Raw genomic sequence first — 17960 nt, 5'->3', positions numbered from 1 at the left:
AGAAACATGGCTGACCCGTGGTGATTCGTCGTCGGCAGCGCTCGCGCTGGCGTTCTCTCGGCGCCTTTTCGAACAAATCGCCCCTTCCCAGCGCCCGCACTGCGAGGAAACATGGAAGGCGTGCTCTGGAAGTGGACCAACTACTGGAATGGTTGGCAGCCGAGGTGGTTCATCCTGGACAAGGGTATCCTCACGTACTACAAGTCACAGGACGAGGTGGGTTGGTCGGTGTCGCGCGACTGAGCGCCGGTAACTGAATCCGGCCGCTGTTTCGCTGTCAAGCACTTCTGTGACGCATCCGTGGTCGCGATGGCCCGTCATTTTGACGCCCGCCTATTCAGCCACCTGCGCTACGTACCGACATATTGTAGAACGACTTTGCTGCCACTCAGCGTTACGATCGTTCTTTCATTCGCGCATCTGAACAGCTGGTTGCGTTTCGTTTCGCTTTAAACGCGTCCTGCCGTTCGTCTCCCAGAGTTGTGTTTCAAATACAACATTGAGTGCTCCTACGGTCCTAGCTAACTCGACTTTATCCCTGTGCGTTGGCTTTGCGAGCACAGTGTGAAACATTGATGGCAGCGAGGCGTCAAACATATGTAAATCTCGCAGCAGTCTACAGGCTGGAGGTTGTCTTATGCCGGTGTCATACGATTAACTGCTAATCGCCATTAACCCCAACAAGGATCAACTTTCTCAATAGTGAGTGGCACCCCTCTGAAGCTTACGTAAAGGAGGCGACCACGATCAAGAAACTCGATCCTAATCAGGCCCGATCACGATCAAATGTGACACCGACATCAATTTTCTCATGTTTGTCTTCAACGATGCCAATCGGCGATTTCGCGACTCGTAGCGCGCTTGCTTTCAGCTCATTTGCAAAATACGTGGCGTAAGGCAAAGCCCAAGGCTCTGCTCGACGCATTTCGAAACTGACGTACTGACAGGAAACGGAATTTGTTTAGGATCGCTAGTATATTCTAGGGACCGTAGCATCGCTGCCGCGCATCGCAACGAGCGCTTTTGGTCGCTCAACGCGTGTGAGCTTCGTAGCCATAGAAACGAGATGTTATCAGACACTGGTTTATAGCGAGCGAGTTTGGAGAAGAAAAGTTTTCCGAGCTTGCCCGTAGAGATATTGAGAAAGATCCTGTTAGTTGCGCTAGTACCTACAGTTGCGGAGGCCGGAACGCGATGCAAGAACGGAATCCAGTTGGCGGTTTTGTCGAAGCCAATTACAAGAGGAAAACATGTTTGTCGTACGCCTCTTGTGTTTGTTGTATTTTGAAGGTAGTTTACAAAAACATGTGTACGGGAAACACTGTTTCACCCGGTGTGGCAACTTTCGGAGCTTGTCCTACAGATTAGACAAAATCCCGGTAGAAAGATAAGCCATTGTTGTCACTGATAAGTCTCTCATCTCTCCTGGAAGGTCGCTGTCCTGTTTGCTCTCTCATGTCACAGTTTGAACGTGAGAGTATAGATCTTAGCGATACCTGTGTTGGAATTGTATCAAAAGTGCTGGGTATGCTGTGTCTGTATTCCATGGCTACAGCCATTGTCTAGCCATTATATAACGGCACTGTTGTCACGTCACCACCACTGTAACGCAGTGTGTGCATTACGTCTGGCACAAAGAAGGCACCACATGTAATTTCAATCCCAGTATGTTCTCTTCTGAACTTTTTTTGCTGTGTTACCAGGACATCAGCACAAACTGATCAGTTTACCCACCAAGCAGGCACTTCAGTACCTCTTAAAGCTTAACAGCAGCATACAAATCGCATACAACAGAGACTAAAAGAATGACACAGAGCACACTCTATTTTCCGTTTTTTTTTTAGTTTTTTTTTTATCTTATTAAGGTTTCACTCGTAACACCAACTACCCAAAGGATTACTCTCTTAATTTCGATATCATTGCAATGTATGAGATTTCAAGTAAGCTAATCATGTGAAGTAGCACATTGTCGCTCATGTACAAGATGGTTAGGTGGTATTCTTCGGGTCACAGGCAAGCGTGTTGGTCAACCTGAAGTTGACTCCAACCTGACAGCGATTAACAGCATAGTTACATGCAGCACCGAAAAGTGCAGGAAGCAAAAAGCCAAAATTCCTTTGAGTGTATAATTCCCACACAGCTGGCGATATTTTACAGCAAAAGCTGTTATGAGATCATTTCACCGGCCGTTTTTGGCGCCGTAGTTGTCCGCCGCCGGTGTCCGTAACCAGTATCGCTCGAAATAAGAAAAAAATTCCAGGATGGAACGAGGTTCGAACCTGGGCCCTCTGCGTGGGAGCCCAGTATTCAACCTCTGAGCCATGCCGGTGCTTGAAACTGCTTTGCAAAAAGGACCTATAGAGGCTTCATGTCGGGAAGGAACCACATTAGCATATGCAATATAGCGTGGTAGAAGAGTAAAATAAGCACCAAGCGTCACAACGCGAATTCTGTAACCAGGCGTCACACAATGCGAGTTGCGCAACGAGTAGGTTGTTGAATGCTTCCAACCCATTACAAAGGGATCTGCCATAATTCTTCGTCGTCATCAGGCGCAGCATCAGCAAAGTGCGCATAATGCCTTACATGCGTTTAGCAGGTACCACGGCTCTCCGTAGAATGACAAAAAATGACACAGTGCCTGCTGCCCTACTTCTCAAAAATTACAATAATTTATAGCCCAGTGGGATCCTCGCAAGTGCACTTCCATTTACTCGGGGTCTCAGTAAAATTACAATGATTCAGAGCGTAGTGGGTTCCTCGCATGTGCACTTGTATTGGTTGCCAAGGAAGCCCATAAGCGCATGGTCCATTTCCTCGGGGTCTCAGTAAAATTACAATGATTTATAGCGTAGTGGGTTCCTCGCAAGTGCACTTGTAATGGTTGCCAAGGAAGCCCATAAGCGCATGATCCATTTCCTCGGAGTCTCAGTAAAGTTCTTCGCCCCCCCCCCCCCCCCGTCTCTTTCCCACGTCAACGTATGTTATACAGCATGACGGGAGAGGGAAATAGCGACCGGGCGTCACCCAATGCAAATTACATAACTGGTGGGCCGTTTAAAACTTCCAACCCATTACAAAGGGCTGAGCCATAATTCTTCGTCATCAGTCGTCGCGTCAACAAAGTGCACACAATGTCTTACAGACGTGTAGCTGGTGCCTCGCTTCTCCGCAGAATGACGAATAATGGCTTAGTAGGAGCTTCCCAACTTCACAAAAATTGTGATTTATGGCGTAGTGGGTACCTTTCTAGTGTACTTGTATTCTAGCCCCAAGAGAGCTTACAATGGGATCCAGAAACGTCCCTCTTCCAGCTTTCGCTGTGACTGTGCTGCGGTTTCAGCGCAGGCCTGGCGTTTTTTACTTGGTGTAGTGCAGCACTAGCAAAACGTGAATACTAAAGGAAGACTACACGTAAAACACTCGCCAACTAGTTCATTTTTTGTAATGTTTCTGGAGCTCATAGCCCAACAGTGCATGGTGCTGGGCTTGTTGGTGTGCAGTAATCCACCAGAATTGTGGTCCAGCTTGGTTGGTGGAGGTTGCGGATGTGCGGACTCTCTCATCTGTCCTTTTGTTAACCTACTTGCTTCCCTGTTACGCTGAGCCGTGCTTTCTTATTGGTCAGAGAAGGTAATGCCACCTTTCTTTTCTTGACTGTACCCCCCTCCTACATTCCAAGACAAAAAAACGGTGTATTTTGGGTGTCTTTCTGTCACACTACAATAGTTTTCATTTACCTCATGTGCTTTCCTTAAGTTATCACCGTGCGCCAGGTACTTCCCGGTCACGAATGGTGTGCAGCTATCAGTGTGACACAGCACTCTAGATAAGAAAGTAGCAAGTGCACAGTTTTGGAGAGGGGAAACGTGAGTAGGCCAGGTGAAAATTGCTCTTGTGTCACAGAAAGACACTCCAATTACTCCCATTTCGCTTAGACTGTATGCTGTTGCAATTTACTCTTATGCGAAGGGCTCCGCCGAGTGTGACCAGGTGGCTGTCAGTTTCTCTCAGACGTGCACAGTTGTCAAAAATTTAAAACCCTGACTTTTTTATTCCTGCGGTTAGTTAAGTGCATGTATTAACACCCGCAATAATGGTAGGAAGAAGCGCACTGATCCAAACATCCTGACTGCTTCATTTCGTTTATCAGCCATTGCCAGCTCTCTATGGTGATGTGCCCAATGTAGGCAGGGTGTAGCCGTTGGTGGCCTGCCCACCACCAGGATTCGGCATCTGCTTGAAAAAAGCAGGTTTAGAAAAATTTCAACATCACGCTTCACCTGTGAACTCTACATGTCCCACATGACCACAAAATTTGGCTCAGACATTCGCAGCTCCGTTTTGTTTCTGCGGCATGTTCTTTTTTTCTGGATGTCTGAGGGCAGGTACAGGGTCTCTTAAACCACCTGAGAGTGAAAGAGACAGGCCCTAATGGTTATTGAAAAGAAGCTGGTGAAAATGTTCGGAACTTGGTGGTAGTAGTCTGCGGTCTTCAATCCACATAGCCCAAAGGGATAAAGAAAAAACATATATACCAGCTGGAGCATCTCCTTCCCACAGTCAGGGTCTTTCAGCTCTGCCTCGATCACTTCATCACCCACTTACAGGTGAGCACGTCTCTTTTAGATGCTCTATTAAAGGGACACTAAAAGCAAATAACAATTTATGTCAGAGTGAAAGGTGAATGTTTGGGAACGCCTAAAACGTTAGCATTATCAACAGCAGTGCTCTACTAATCGAGAAATTAAGGTAAATGTAGGACATAATATGCCCCACCAGTGGGACATTTTGGAATGAGCCAGATGACGTCGAGTCCCGAGCATAGCTCGGCAAAAAAATGTGGAGCTCACTCAGACTCACTCAAGAAATAAATTTGACGCTTAGGGCTCACTCGGACTCAGACTCACCAAAAGTTTCCTCAACCAGACTGACTCAGACTCACGAAAATTTTTCTCAACCGGACTCACTGTGACTCACTCACCAAAATATTACTCACCCAGGCTCACTAAGACTCACAGCTTGATCTGAGTCTGAGTGAGTCGGCTCATGAGTCAGTTTGCCAATCTATGGTCCCAAGTACAACTAATCACTAGTACTCAAACTACTTATAATAAAAAAATAACATTCCGTACATTACAAGACATAACAAAATGCTACTTGCGTGTTTCTGTTTCATTCATGGAAGAAAGAACTTGGCATTACCGAGGAGAACGGCCTGGGTGGTGTGAAAGTTTCGTTTTCACCGGGCTGCTCTTCACTCGCACGGCCGCGTCTCAGTGGTAGTTTCGTTATCACGTACTGTTGCGTGTGCTTTGCACGCTCGTGAAAGTTGCTCTAATGTAAAGTTCGACAAAATGCCGTGTCCTCCTATGTTGCCGGGTGCCTGAATGGCGTGCGCCGCTTGAGCAACAGCAGCTGCAGCAAAGAAACCGATGTGACTTTCCAATGGGTGCCGCTAGTAAACCCCTACGCCGAAGTGGCCGAGTGCCGTGCCTCTGCGACAGTGTGCCAAGCAACAAAAAAAAAATCTGCTCCTGTGTTCGCTTCACTTTCTTGCGGAGGAATACTAGATCAACCTCAACGTGGGCAAGGCTTGTTATGTGCCCTTCAGAGCAGAAACCGCAGCGTCAGCTGCCGGGCAGTAAAGGCGGGCAAGCACTACGTCAGGAGGCCCTTTCCAGGCGGGCGACTTGAAGTGCGCTAACACTGTGCAGACCACTAAAATGTGATTTTCGGTCAAAATAAGCATTTCCTTGGCATGAAACAAGCACTACGAGGTTTCTGGAACGCTATTTCAGCAATCGTCGACCTGACATTTGCCTTTAGTGTCCCTTTAGGTGGTATCCGCAGGTGGCAACTGCTGTGGCCCATATCGTCACCAACTGTAGTCTCTAATTAAGACATAAACATCTGACATAGATGTTTATGATCATAAAATGAACATGTCACCCTTTGTCAGATGCATGACTCATGTACGCCCAGTTTCCCAATTATTACACCCACAGTATTGTAGGACTCAATAACATGCTTGTTTATTTTAAATTGCGTCACAAATTTGGCTCCGTTACAAGTCCTCCTTTTTGTTTTAACGGCTAACCAGTGACTGATGCCTGCCGGGTCGAGGTGCACCAGGTGGTGGCCAATGTATTAAAACGACGCTTCTCCAGGTTGATATGCGGTGCCAAAATCGGGTGTTAATGCCCTTTTATGAAATCACTTGCAGATCATTTTTAAGTTTTTTACTGATACCATTGGGGAAATTTCTCCTAGCCCTGGCTACAATAAAGCCCATTGTGCTTCCTAGCGGCTCAGGCAGGAGCATCATAGCATAAGTTGCCTCCATGTTGCATGGCAGGCCTTCGGCATCGAACAACGCTGCCCTTCCCACTGACTTGCACACTAAGTAAGATTTCAGCGTTTTGAAAACCAGTTATGAGTGGGTGCAAACACCATGTGAAGGGGTGCAGAGTGCCGTGCCGGCCTGTTCTTTTACTTTATTTGAGCTATGTTGAAACATCTTCAGAGGTAAGTAACAAACATAATTGGTTACCTTTTAGTAATGGCTTAACCACATTCTTGGGGTAGTAATTGCTCACCTAATCAGTCAACACTTTTTTAATGAAGAACTGATTGTAATCGGTTAAATCCATTGCCATTCTCGAACAGTAGCAGCACTCTGGTAGACCTCCGCAATTGTGATATGTGAGACCGCGGTCTCAAGATTTTCTCCTTTGAGTGCAATGTGGAGCAGTCTTCACCTAGAGGCACCACGAATTTCCTCCGCACCAGGTGAACCAGGGCTGCAAAGGTTCGGTGAAGGTGTCGGCATGCGAGATCGTGGTGCACCCGACAGACAACCGACGGATGGACCTGGTGATTCCATCGGAGCAGCATTTCTACCTCCGGGCACCAACGCCGTCCGAGCGGCAGCAGTGGCTGGTGGCCCTTGGGAGCTCGAAGGCGGCTACGGCGGCGGCTGGCAGCCACGCGGCGCAGCCGCCCCGGCTAGGAGGTGGCGGGGGTGACCCCGAGGGCAGCCTGCGAGCCAAGAAAGCCGAGTTGCGACTCTACTGCGACCTCCTTATGCAGCAGGTATGTAGCAAAAGAATTTGGACAAACATTCACATGCACATTTTATAATTACAAAAATATTCACCGACCACTACGATACTGCCTAATCCGAATTCTGAGCACAGCTTCGGGTTGGGGCATGGTCAACTGTGCTTGAAGTTTTCGCTTTCCGCGAGGTATTGACTGCACCATTAATCATAATATTTGTGGAGTAGGACAGCACCCATTACGCCATTATTAATATTTCTGTGGATAAGCGAGGTACCCGCTACACATCTGTAAGGCATTACGCGCACTTTGTTGATGCTGCATGTGGCTGATGACGATGAAGAATTATGGCTGAGCACTTTGCAGTGGGTGGGAAGCATTGAACCACACACTTGTTGCGCAATTAGCATTGTGTGATGACTGGTTCTTATTTTACTCTTGTGCCACGCTATATTACGTAGGTTAACACAATTCCTTGCCCGACATGACGCCTGTATAGAGCCTTTTTGCGAATGAGTTTCAAGCACCAGCGTGGCTCTGTGGTAGAATACTCAAACTGCCATGCAGAGTTCTCGGGTTCAAATGCCATTTGATCCTGGATATTTTTTTTTCTCATTTTATTTCCTATCGGTTACGCCCCCTACGGCAATGGCGACCGCTCATTGCAGGAACGTGTGCCAAGAGCTGCACTCCAAAACAGTTAGACATTCTTGTTGCAATTTCAGCGTCAATGTTATGTATATGTATTCAAGCTCCCCTTGTCAGCATCTGCCCACTTCAGACCTTGAAAGAGGACGCAGCACTGACACTAGTTTGTTCAACAAAGGATCATGCTGGACTTTAGCAAGCCAATGCAGTTTAAAAAAGGCGCAGGCAGTGCTTCACAGCATGGCAGCCACAACAGAATTGATGGCAAACCCATAGGTTGAGGAAAAATTAGTACACCAGCACATTTTATATGGCTCTGTGTTCACGCTGAAGACTACCTGCAGGGAACTCTGCAAAATAGAAAGGAAAGCCATAAATGAAAGGTGAGGTTAACCAGGCTCGACTTGGTAAGTTTTGATGTGTGTGTCTGCTACAGCAGCTGAACAGTGCCCCAGCAACATACTGTCACATTGTGACGGTGAAGAACAGAGCAACGCGAAGCTTGGATTAAAGAATGAACTCTTTATTTGGCAAACTTGTATCCAGAAAACCAAAGAACGCCCACAGTACAAATTGTTGAGGACAGGCATTGGTCATTGAAAATCTACAACTGAAATATGTCAGCTCTTTATAAATGTGTCACTGTACAGTACTCACGGATTGAAACAGGACAATTTAGGGCTAAGTAACGCACATACTTTCGTTTCCACCGTCTTCAGTTCGGGTCATATCGGCGTATCTCAAGCAATTGTGCATACCAGTCGTTATACTAAAACATTTGATGTCCTGTTTGAATCCGTGAGTACTGTACATTCTAGCATAACCACTGCTGCTTCTGCAACTTCTCGAATGTGAGCCGCTATTTGCTTTGCGCTTGCAAATGCATTTGAATTAGCGATTATGTTCAAGACGCTTTTGATGCATCAATTTGTGACTCTCGTCAAGTGATAATATGCGAGCACTTACGGCCAATAGAACCAGGTCATTGTGAAAAGATGAAGAATAATTCATATCACCCTCTCAGGAAATTTACCAAAAAGCTTTATTACTCTGGCGATCCTACAATAGCTTTTGCTTGTTCATTCATCAACAAAGTTGTGAGTATGACTCACTGTTTGCCAACATTCTACTCGCCCGTTTTGCGTCTTCTTAGGAGGTCCCCCCTGCATGAAACTTTCAAAGAGTAAGCTTCGTTACTCATTCACACAGCATGATTATAACATTTGGTACTTGCGACACTACAGCTGCTTTAGTCATCTACGCTGAAGTTAACAGCGCTGTTCTTGTTTATCGATAGTTTTCCTTTGTTCTCCTCCTTAGGAATTTCAATGTGTGGTATTCTGTCCCAGGTGCACACCATCAAGACCTCACAGAATGGAGGCGAGGAGGAAGCTGCCAAGGCAGCTGAGGCGGCTGACCTGCTGCGGGCCACCTGCGACACCTTCATCGCCACGCTGGAGGATTGCATGCATCTGGCCGACGCAAACTTCACCTACGAGCTGCCCCACCAGGAAGTCCGAGACTCCGCCTTGCCGCACGAGGCCCCACCACCTGTCGCACCTGTGGTCCCAAAGTCCTTGCAGAGCGCTCACCCTTCCTCTCGGCGCCGGAAGAAGTCCAACTCCATCTCCTCTTCTTCGTCTACATCCGGAGCTGCCTCTTCCACGCTGGACAGTGCCAGGCAGCAGCGAGTTCAACGAGGTGACCACAACGCTGACAGTACACTGCATAACTCTGGTGCTGTCCCGTCTAGTGTGACGTCACCAGGTTGCGCCTCAGCTTCGTCTCAGTCCTCTGCTGCCACCAACCACGTGACATCGCCTGTCGATCTTGTGCCATTGCCAGGCAGTGCAGAGGCTCCCGACCACGAGTCCTCACCTGCTGCCAATGGGCCCAGTGTCGCCTCAACGGACCAGCCTAGTCCAGTAGCCAACGGGAGCCTTTTGAATCATCCGGGCCGGCCGCGCACCTTCTTCTCGGTGATGGAGCACAGCTTCAACGACGTCTCACCAGCCACTGGCATTGCGACGGAACAGTTCCTGAACAGTTGCCGCTCCATCTTGGCCGTATTCGACGTCCTCGGCTCGACGGCATTTGTCCCAGTCAAGATGGACATACAGGGCAACATTGGAAAGCTGCAAGCCAGGTACGACTCAGACCCGTCACGCTTCGACATGCTCTTCGACATGGTGCACCAGGAGATTGACTCTGGCGCGAACACCGCCCGCAACTCCGTGACGGATGCACTGCTGTGGCTGTCTCGTGCACTGGCCTTCATCCACGCATTCCTGGAACAGATCCAGTCGGGGAACGCCGTTCTCACGGACTGTGCCTCTGTGGCGTACGCCGCCACCCTCAAGTGCCACCATGGCTGGGTGGTGAGGAGCATCTTTGCCGTGGCACTGCGAGCAATGCCGGAGCTGGAGCCGTTTATTGAGGCCATGGCTCCATCACCCGAGGACTTCCAACACCCGGACTACCGGAGGCAGCTCTTTGCTGATGGTGGAGCGTACGTGCAGGCCCTGCGGGAAGTGCTCGACGCACTCAACAACTTCTACGTCGAAAACGGGCTCGAGCCACCTGTCCAGAAATCTTGAGCTTTAGGGAAACCCCGTGCCCTTCGTGTGTGTATCAATAGATCCACGAGTGCCAGCACATGGGCTCAAGATTTGTGCTGTGAAGCAGGATGCCAAAGCTGAGCATGGACGAAGGGAGGCAGACTGCATAGTGTGACTAGTAGTGAGTGTGCATGTGTGGGCACAAGGCATCTGTGTGTGTGGTTGTAATAATTTAAACACTGGGGCACGTTACCCGGCATAGTCAAATCCCACCAGAGAAAGTGAGTTGCTAGTCCGCTCACCTGCTCATCCGGCAGGTGTGCTTTTGTAATGGTGCATGTAGTTAGGTGAAAATGACTTATTGCCACTTGGCCCAATGACTTCTTATGCTCTTTCTTAGTTTGCAATCTCTAAACCTTTTTAACCAACCTTGAATTGATCATTCTGCTCACTGCTTTCAAGGTGGCGAAATCGTCCAAACTTCTCTGGCATGCTACTACCCTTCTAATGTGCCAGGTGTCACAAGAATGAGTCCACGAAAAAGCATTTATTGGCAGTCTTGTCAGTCAAATGTTTATCGGTGTTGTTGGGCACGGGTAGCAAATAAAGGGAAAAGGCTGCGTGAAATCGACAATGCAGCTTTTCTGCCAGCATCTTTTTGCTCTTTGTGCTTAAGCGAATAGAGAACTTCGTTCATTTGAACTAGCTTCGCAAACATTTTCCTAGCCGAGATGTGTCCCCACCACATTTCAATGAAAGTTTATTTTCCACTTGAATGCATTTACAAGGTGCCCTCTTTCATTGTTCCCTTGACAAAATGGTGCTCAGTAAATGAGCCATGCAACAATATATTCTTTGTGAGGGCACAGTGAAGGTGCCACTAAAAGCTGAATACTTGTGGGTATTTTAATAACTTTGTGATACGGCGTTATGACCACATTCGTTTTTTTTTTAATCCTTAAACAGTAGGTATTGATTGGGGCCCAAAGAATTCTACTAGTGCATCTTTTGACACAGAAGTACAGGTAGTTTCATCTGCCGGATTCATTGGTAGCACTGGCTGTTCCTCTTGAAAATTCTTTCAAACATTATTTCCATCACTTACTAGTTCGTTCCCGAGTGTCGAGGGCTAGGTGTGCAAGAGATGTTCTTCATTCCTATCAGTTTAATGCGAAACAGAGGTACTGCAAACATGTGGCTCTCTGCTTTCAATGGAATATTGACTGTTAAGCATTTTTGTGGCGGCCAAGCAAGAACTTGATACAGTGGGCTCCAATTTTACCTTTCGGATGAAATCATCAAGGCCTAGCCCTTCACATTTCCTTTAGCTGCATTCATTTTCCGAGTGCTACGGTTTCCTGCAAACACGAGATCCAACACTTGTGCTAGTATCAACTCATCAAACATGGGAAGAATGGGCAATGCGTCAATTTGCCTAAACATTTTCCTTCTTGCTTCAAGCTGCTTTACGACTTTGCAAATTGTTTATTTTAATGGTGTTGTATCGCTGTATATATGCAACAGTGCACAATGATTTTGCATGTGTGCAGACGCTTATTGCCTCCACGCATCCATAAAAATGCAATTGCACGAAAATTTTGGAAACGAAAATTAGTAAGATCAAGTGCAGTAAATAACGCCGCAGGAATTTCTGAAGCAAAAAGCATGGAGATTATACAACTTCGGGTACTAGCCACAATTGCCCTTCTCACAGGGGACAAGTGTTTAGGACACCAGACTTCCCTCTGGAAACTTGTAGCAAACTTCACATAGAATACTAGTTAAGTGTAGCATCTGTGATGTCAGCTGCGTGACATTGGACTTCAATCTGCGCTCTGGTGTGCCTAGGGCATAATCTTGTTGCACATTCATAGCGAGGAGTGCCCAGTTTCTAATTCTAGCCTAAAGATTAGTGAGCCGTACGATCGAAAGCCAGCATCAGCCTGGCAAATCTGTACAGTGTTTGTGCATCGATCTCTTCTCCATGTGTGGTTCCTGGCAAGTACATTCCATAATAAGTAGAGTATCGAATTTTACTCTGTGTGCCGATCCTGTCAACTGTGGCTATGCTGCTTCCCTGTGCGAGACATCAGAAGAGTGAAGAGTAAGAGTTTTAACGAGGGTTGGCCTACCTCATAGCCTTTAGGGATGTCACATCAGTTTGCTTGTGAATGTGGGGATTTGATAGCCACTGTTTCTATGGGACTGTGATGTTACATTGAATTGTTCAGTGGAGTTTCGGTATTCTTCGTGTCATAGTGGTGCTAATATCGTAAACTTCAAGCGGCAGCTAACTTAGATGTGCATTATTGTAGTTTTGTTTGTAGCTATGTCGGCATTGCTTCGAAGTGTATGGTACCCACTGCTTTGCTTGTTGCTGCGTTCGCTAGTGAGCGGCCGCTGCACCACTACGTATTTGTGTCTTGACCCGACATCATTGTGTCCAGTTCATAGGTTATCTGCAATATTAGGTTAATTTTCTCAGTGAACTAGCATTGCGTTTCACTGTTATCATAATGTTGAAGCAGTAACCACCTATGGTTGGCACATACTGTGCTAACCGTCTTGCACGTTAGTGCATGCATAAAATACTGAAACAGCCGGCACGAGGCACGGGATTCAGGAAGCAGATTGTTTCTCATGTCTGTAGACGCACAAATGCCGACTCTGCTAGAGATCCGTACTTTCATAGTTTGTGCATCGACTTGCAAGAGAACACTTATTTGTAACTTGCAACCTCTGCGGAGGCTCTCGCCGCTTGTTTCAAGCCTACTGTATCATCTGCTGTGTCATCTCTCTTCATCCGTTTATTTTGCATTTCATGGCATTTACGCTTTTTGGCACTTCCACGTTTCTGAGAGTGCGTAGCGTACGTTTGGACTATCACTCTACGACAGCCCGCCCAGATATTTGCCGTTCTTTAGCATGCTGGCTTTTGTACGCGGGTCATTGCGTCCTAATTTATGGGCTACAAATGCATCGCCTCTGGTCCACCATTAGTTCTCGAAAACATTCCTGTTGCCTTGTCAGGCAGCACATCTCGTTTATTTGCAACTGTGTCACAGTGCATCAGCGAAGCGCTGCAATGCTTCTTGTTTTCAGCATCGTATTGCCTGATACTTGCAACGCCGGCGCTGCATCTTCCTGTAGATCTGATTTCCCGCTTATCAGTATAAGTATGCTGGAAAGTGGTGGCAGGACACGATGGCAGCTCACTACGCTAGCCTGCGTCATTGGGAAAACTCTGCAGGTGTTGCTTGCCATTGATGATGGCCTCTTGCAGATGGACCACACCACCTCCAAGTGTTGCACGCGTGCATTTCGTAAATGTCACTCTGCTCTCTTGATGCGAGAGCCACCATTGCCACACCATTTCTTCTGATGTAATGCAAGCCTAATTGCTGATGCATAAGAAAATTTAAATTGTAGCGATGTGCTGCCGTAACTGCAGCCTGTTCAGTAGCGAAGCTTACCATACTTTTGCAATGAATTAAGCTGGCCTTTGGTTCCGCGAGCTATGTTTTTGGAGTCTTTCTGAGACTTGTCCGAGAAAAAGACTGGTGACATGCACATGCTTGTTCCTCTTTACTTTTCCCTTCCTAAGTCAAGGCAGCATTTTGTTTGCAGTGATGTGCTTTTGTTTGTGAAAGTTCTGTAATATAAGAATATTGGAGTAAAGATTTATACATCTATGTACATATGTACAAACTGTGGTGGGAGTGTGCCTTTGTATTCAGCTTTTCAGAGCGTCAGTAGTTGCATAAGCAACCTTATGCAACACCCTGTCGCACGTGGCAGCTTCAGTTGCAGTTGAAATATTGTCGAAATAAAAAGTGTCACATGTGGAGCTTGATGCAGGAGTCACAGTAACTGACTTTGTGACACGGCAACTGACCTCCTTTGTTGTACTGGATTGGGTGTGCGACCACTTGCCCCACGTTTCACGCAACAAGCCACAGGTAAGTGTCTGTGCGCTGAACATTCATGGCGAATGCACAAGCAGCATGACAAGTATGCTAGTGAATGCAGTAACGCCTGAAGCATAACGCGCATGACTGGTTTCTTTCTACAGCTGCCAGCAAATGTGTAGCCTTTGAGATCCGCGTCTCTTGCTCGGAGGGAGCTTTGCGATGGCGCGGATTTCAGTACATATAAATAGAGGTCTAAACCATGGCGTCCATAGAGTTTCGTACTATTATGAAACTATTTAACGTGTTTTCAGCTTAAAATCTGGTTCTTCCAGTACTCAAACATTCGTCTTCGCGTTAGCTCAGAGGACGCGAGTGTTACGGCATGAACGCCGTACAAAATGTAAATAAATTTAGAATGTTAGTAGCTATTATCGTCTTTTAATTGTGCTTTATTGTTTATTAGAGAATCTTGTTTTCACAAAACAGCCAGTGTTCACTTACGCACATATTTCGCGGCTATTGACATATTCCTTTCTTCAGTCCATAACAATGGTAGCAGCAGCGGTAGTCTCGGAGGCCAAGGGCGGGGAGCGTGCGTGCGCGGGTCGTCGGCTGCTCTACCTGTACACGTTGTAACTGATAAAATTCATGAGGTAAGTGCTTGTGCGCACACCTGCGCCCTTTATTTGATAGCCTATACTCCACGGCCACTGCCTGACAGCGACAGTCGCCGGTGTGTGCTGAGCTGCAGAGGTGATTGTGGGGTGAACCCCTTTATTATGTTTCGTGCAAGCTTGCATTTTCTGTACCGTTAGTCATGCAGGTCACGTTATGTGGTGAATCACGACAGTAAACAAAAACTGGCATTCGATCGTTTCAAACGTAATTCGGGTCATAGACATTAAAGCCGGTTCAGACGTGCGTCCTATAATCCCAACTCCGATGACAGCTGGATAGGTGTGATGGGCAGTATCAACCTGGAGCGACTGGGAAGTGGATGTGCGTTATGGTGCGCTATGATGGTGCCTACCGGGGGTCTGAAGAGGAATACAGCAGCGTGTTAATAGTTTACAGTAATAGCGAGCAACGAATTTCGACGGTTGGCAGGGAGTAATATCACGCGGTTCCGCTCTGCTGTTGCAGGTGGACCAGCGCCAAAGAACGTCGCCGAAGTACGTCACCGGAAAGTGGTCATGACGTCAGAGCAGCAAGCGGGCGAGGGCGCTGGTGCGCCCCCACCCGTCCCTTCCTCCTCACCCGATGACGTCACTGCCTCCCGCGAAGTCGGCACTTTCTTCTCAGTCATGGAGTCCAGCTTCGTCCAAATTAAGGAACCATCCGAGTCTAGCATCGAAACTGCCCATTTCCTGGCGTGCTGCCGATCCGTGCTTCCCGTGTTCAACGTCCTCGGGGGAAGGGTCTTCGCTCCCATCAAGGCCGACATCCAGGGGAACATAGACAAACTCAACGAAAAGTACAACACGGACAAGGACGGCTTTGCCCGGTTGATGGCGATGCTACAGAAGGAAGTCGATGAAGGCAGGAACGCCACCTCCGGCCGAGCCCTCGAAGCCCTCCTTTGGCTCAAGAGGGCACTGGAGTTCATCCTCAACTTCCTCTCCGAGATCCACGGGGGCAACGAAAACCTGGCCGACTGCGCCACCAAGGCGTACAACGGGACCCTGAAGCAGTACCACAACTGGCTTGTTCAGAAGGTGTTTGCCCTTGCTGTCCATGCAATGCCCTCGTTGAGGACCTTCAAGCGCGAGCTCGCGCCCAGCCCGAAGGATGCGTCACATCCATACTACGCGAAACAGCTCCACGCAGACTGTGGAGAGTATGTGGTAGCGCTCCGTTCGGTTCTGGAGACCATCAACCAATATTACAAGAATCGGAATCTGGAACCAACTCCGTGATGTGGCCTTTTCTAGGATGCATGCCTTAGGATGACTTGTTACTGAAGTCCGTGTGGTCGCAAGCACCAAAATCCCGAACCCGGTCCAGTAATAGCGGTCTCCCAGACACGTGCCTTACAATGACTTCGAACAGAAGTCGTTGCGGTTTTGCACATTTATACTTTTAAGACTGTTTACTAGACATAGCTTAAATCTACATCGAATATGATGCCCAACGTTTTAAGGCTGTGATTTTACAACACGCATACAAGTGCAAATGCTATCTTTTTATACTGATTTACGTTGATGCACGCTGCAGATGCAGTACCTGGGTTCATGAGTTGCATATGATCTTACAGATACAAAGCACTTTTTAAATAGCTTCACTGCAAGTGCAGACAGTTCATACATGTCCAAATGTGCCTTTATCTTCTGTAGCTCTCTACAAGTCGCACTTTTACTTGAGCATGTTGAGTGTAGCAAATCTGTGCTTAATTTATGTGGACAAGATGAAAGATGTTTTATCCTAATGCAGATATCTATTTTACTGTTCAATGCCTCACTTCTGATGCCTTGCTAAACGAAACGAGCTGAAATGGACACCCATCTTCCTTATCACTGTGTGCAATCTCAACACGATATTTTATGTATTAGTGCTATGTATGTACAATGACTTATAAATCATGGAATGCGCTTAAAATGTTATTTGTTGTGTTTTGTTAATTTTTGACAAATAAAGCTATTTACAGTGTTGCTTACTCCGCCTCTTACTTTTGAACATAGTGTACGAACAAGACCTCCGATTGGACCAGTGTTTGCATGAAAGCATCTCTGCATGTTTACTCAGATAAAACAACAAGTGGTAGCGCCGATTTATGTGATAGTTTGCAGCATGCTGTTGGCACTGTGAAGCTTTCACAAAATTGAATGGAAAAGCACGCGAACATAGGAAAAAGGGACAGAGTAGAAAAAAAGAGCACCTACTTCCAACCAGTCTTCATTTTACAAAAAAGCAAAATATATTTTGCACTTCCGCAAAATGAAGATAAGTTGGAAATTGGTGCTTTTTCTACTCTGTCCCCTTCTCCAATGTTTGCATGCTGTGGTATACACCATTATAAACCAAAACCAACTAACCCAAGCTTCAACGTATGCCCTTGTACGTTGGGAAAGTTCACATATGTGTTTAGGTCATTGACATGTTCTTCGGGGTGTTGTGGTGAGAAATTTGGGGAATCGAGCCAAGAGACGCGAGATTCCATTGGTCTCTCATGTTGCCCGATTAAAGTACTGCTTGCATTAATTGATGAAAGACACCTCCCTCGATGAAGACCACACGTGCCTGAGGAAGGAAGCAGTAACGTACAATCATGCACTTTTTTAAGTGTGTTGCACTTTATAGGCCCAGCTTGTCGCCCATCCACTGCCTCATGCCACATGGGCAGACAGTGGTCAATGCAGGCCTAAAACAAGGCTAACAATGTTCTAAACCGGTGCAATATAAACTAACAAGGTCTAAAGTAACATAAACTACAGAAATAAACAAGAATTAATCGCAACAGTTTACCTAAAATAGCGAAAAACGCTTCTGAATCATCCGGCTGAGAACCGCGCCGCGCAAGAGAGGGCGCCACCGTCTCGGCAAGCGCGCGATTGCCAAGGGAATCGCTGGGTTTCCCGTACTTCCTCAGGTTTCCCGGTAGTCGAGCTGCATTAGTTAAGTGCAGGATTTAGAACCACACCTACACAATAATGACGTTAGCGTGCCACCTTTTTTTTTTGTTGTTGTTACAGTGTCTAGAAGTGTGCTTTACTGTCAACTTCGCTTTGAGCACAAGTTCCAAGATCGAAACCGAAACAAAATTGATCATAAAATAATAAAAGTT

The 17960-nt window shown here is 47.0% G+C and overlaps 2 protein-coding genes across 4 annotated transcripts; both read left to right on the top strand.

Annotated features, from left to right (window-relative positions):
- On the top strand, positions 1-14151 carry LOC119399732 (pleckstrin homology domain-containing family A member 8). 3 transcript variants are annotated; one of them, XR_007416912.1, is made up of 4 exons: positions 1-216; positions 6793-7095; positions 9060-12830; positions 12879-14151. XR_007416912.1 is itself a non-coding variant. In XM_037666570.2 (3 exons), the coding sequence occupies exons 1-3, from the start codon at positions 112-114 to the stop codon at positions 10305-10307; spliced, it is 1656 nt and encodes a 551-aa protein (XP_037522498.1). In that variant the 5' UTR covers positions 1-111; the 3' UTR covers positions 10308-14151. The 3 variants fall into 3 exon arrangements, 1 of the variants encoding a protein (XP_037522498.1); XR_007416911.1 differs by having other exon boundaries at positions 9060-12843; positions 12892-14151; XM_037666570.2 differs by having other exon boundaries at positions 9060-14151.
- Positions 14152-14732: 581 nt separating this feature from the next.
- On the top strand, positions 14733-16832 carry LOC119399731 (pleckstrin homology domain-containing family A member 8). The gene is made up of 2 exons (XM_037666568.2): positions 14733-14832; positions 15323-16832. Exon 2 carries the CDS (start codon positions 15373-15375, stop codon positions 16093-16095), a length of 723 nt encoding a protein of 240 aa, XP_037522496.1. The 5' UTR covers positions 14733-14832; positions 15323-15372; the 3' UTR covers positions 16096-16832.
- The last annotated feature ends 1128 nt before the right edge of the window (positions 16833-17960 follow it).

Source organism: Rhipicephalus sanguineus, chromosome 7, assembly GCF_013339695.2.
Source record: "Rhipicephalus sanguineus isolate Rsan-2018 chromosome 7, BIME_Rsan_1.4, whole genome shotgun sequence".
NCBI classification, from domain to species: Eukaryota; Metazoa; Arthropoda; class Arachnida; order Ixodida; family Ixodidae; genus Rhipicephalus; species Rhipicephalus sanguineus.
Note: the sequence above shows the minus strand (reverse complement) of the source record. Positions and strands in the feature narration are given on the sequence as shown.

Excerpts from the sequence above, each read along its gene's own strand:
- LOC119399732 (XM_037666570.2), top strand. The coding sequence starts at position 112 with ATGGAAGGCGTGCTCTGGAAGTGGACCAACTACTGGAATGGTTGGCAG. Across the intron at positions 217-6,792 it reads ACTACAAGTCACAGGACGAG|GTGAACCAGGGCTGCAAAGG; the intron begins GTGGGTTGGTCG and ends CCTCCGCACCAG. Across the intron at positions 7,096-9,059 it reads GCGACCTCCTTATGCAGCAG|GTGCACACCATCAAGACCTC; the intron begins GTATGTAGCAAA and ends ATTCTGTCCCAG.
- LOC119399731 (XM_037666568.2), top strand. The coding sequence starts at position 15,373 with ATGACGTCAGAGCAGCAAGCGGGCGAGGGCGCTGGTGCGCCCCCACCC.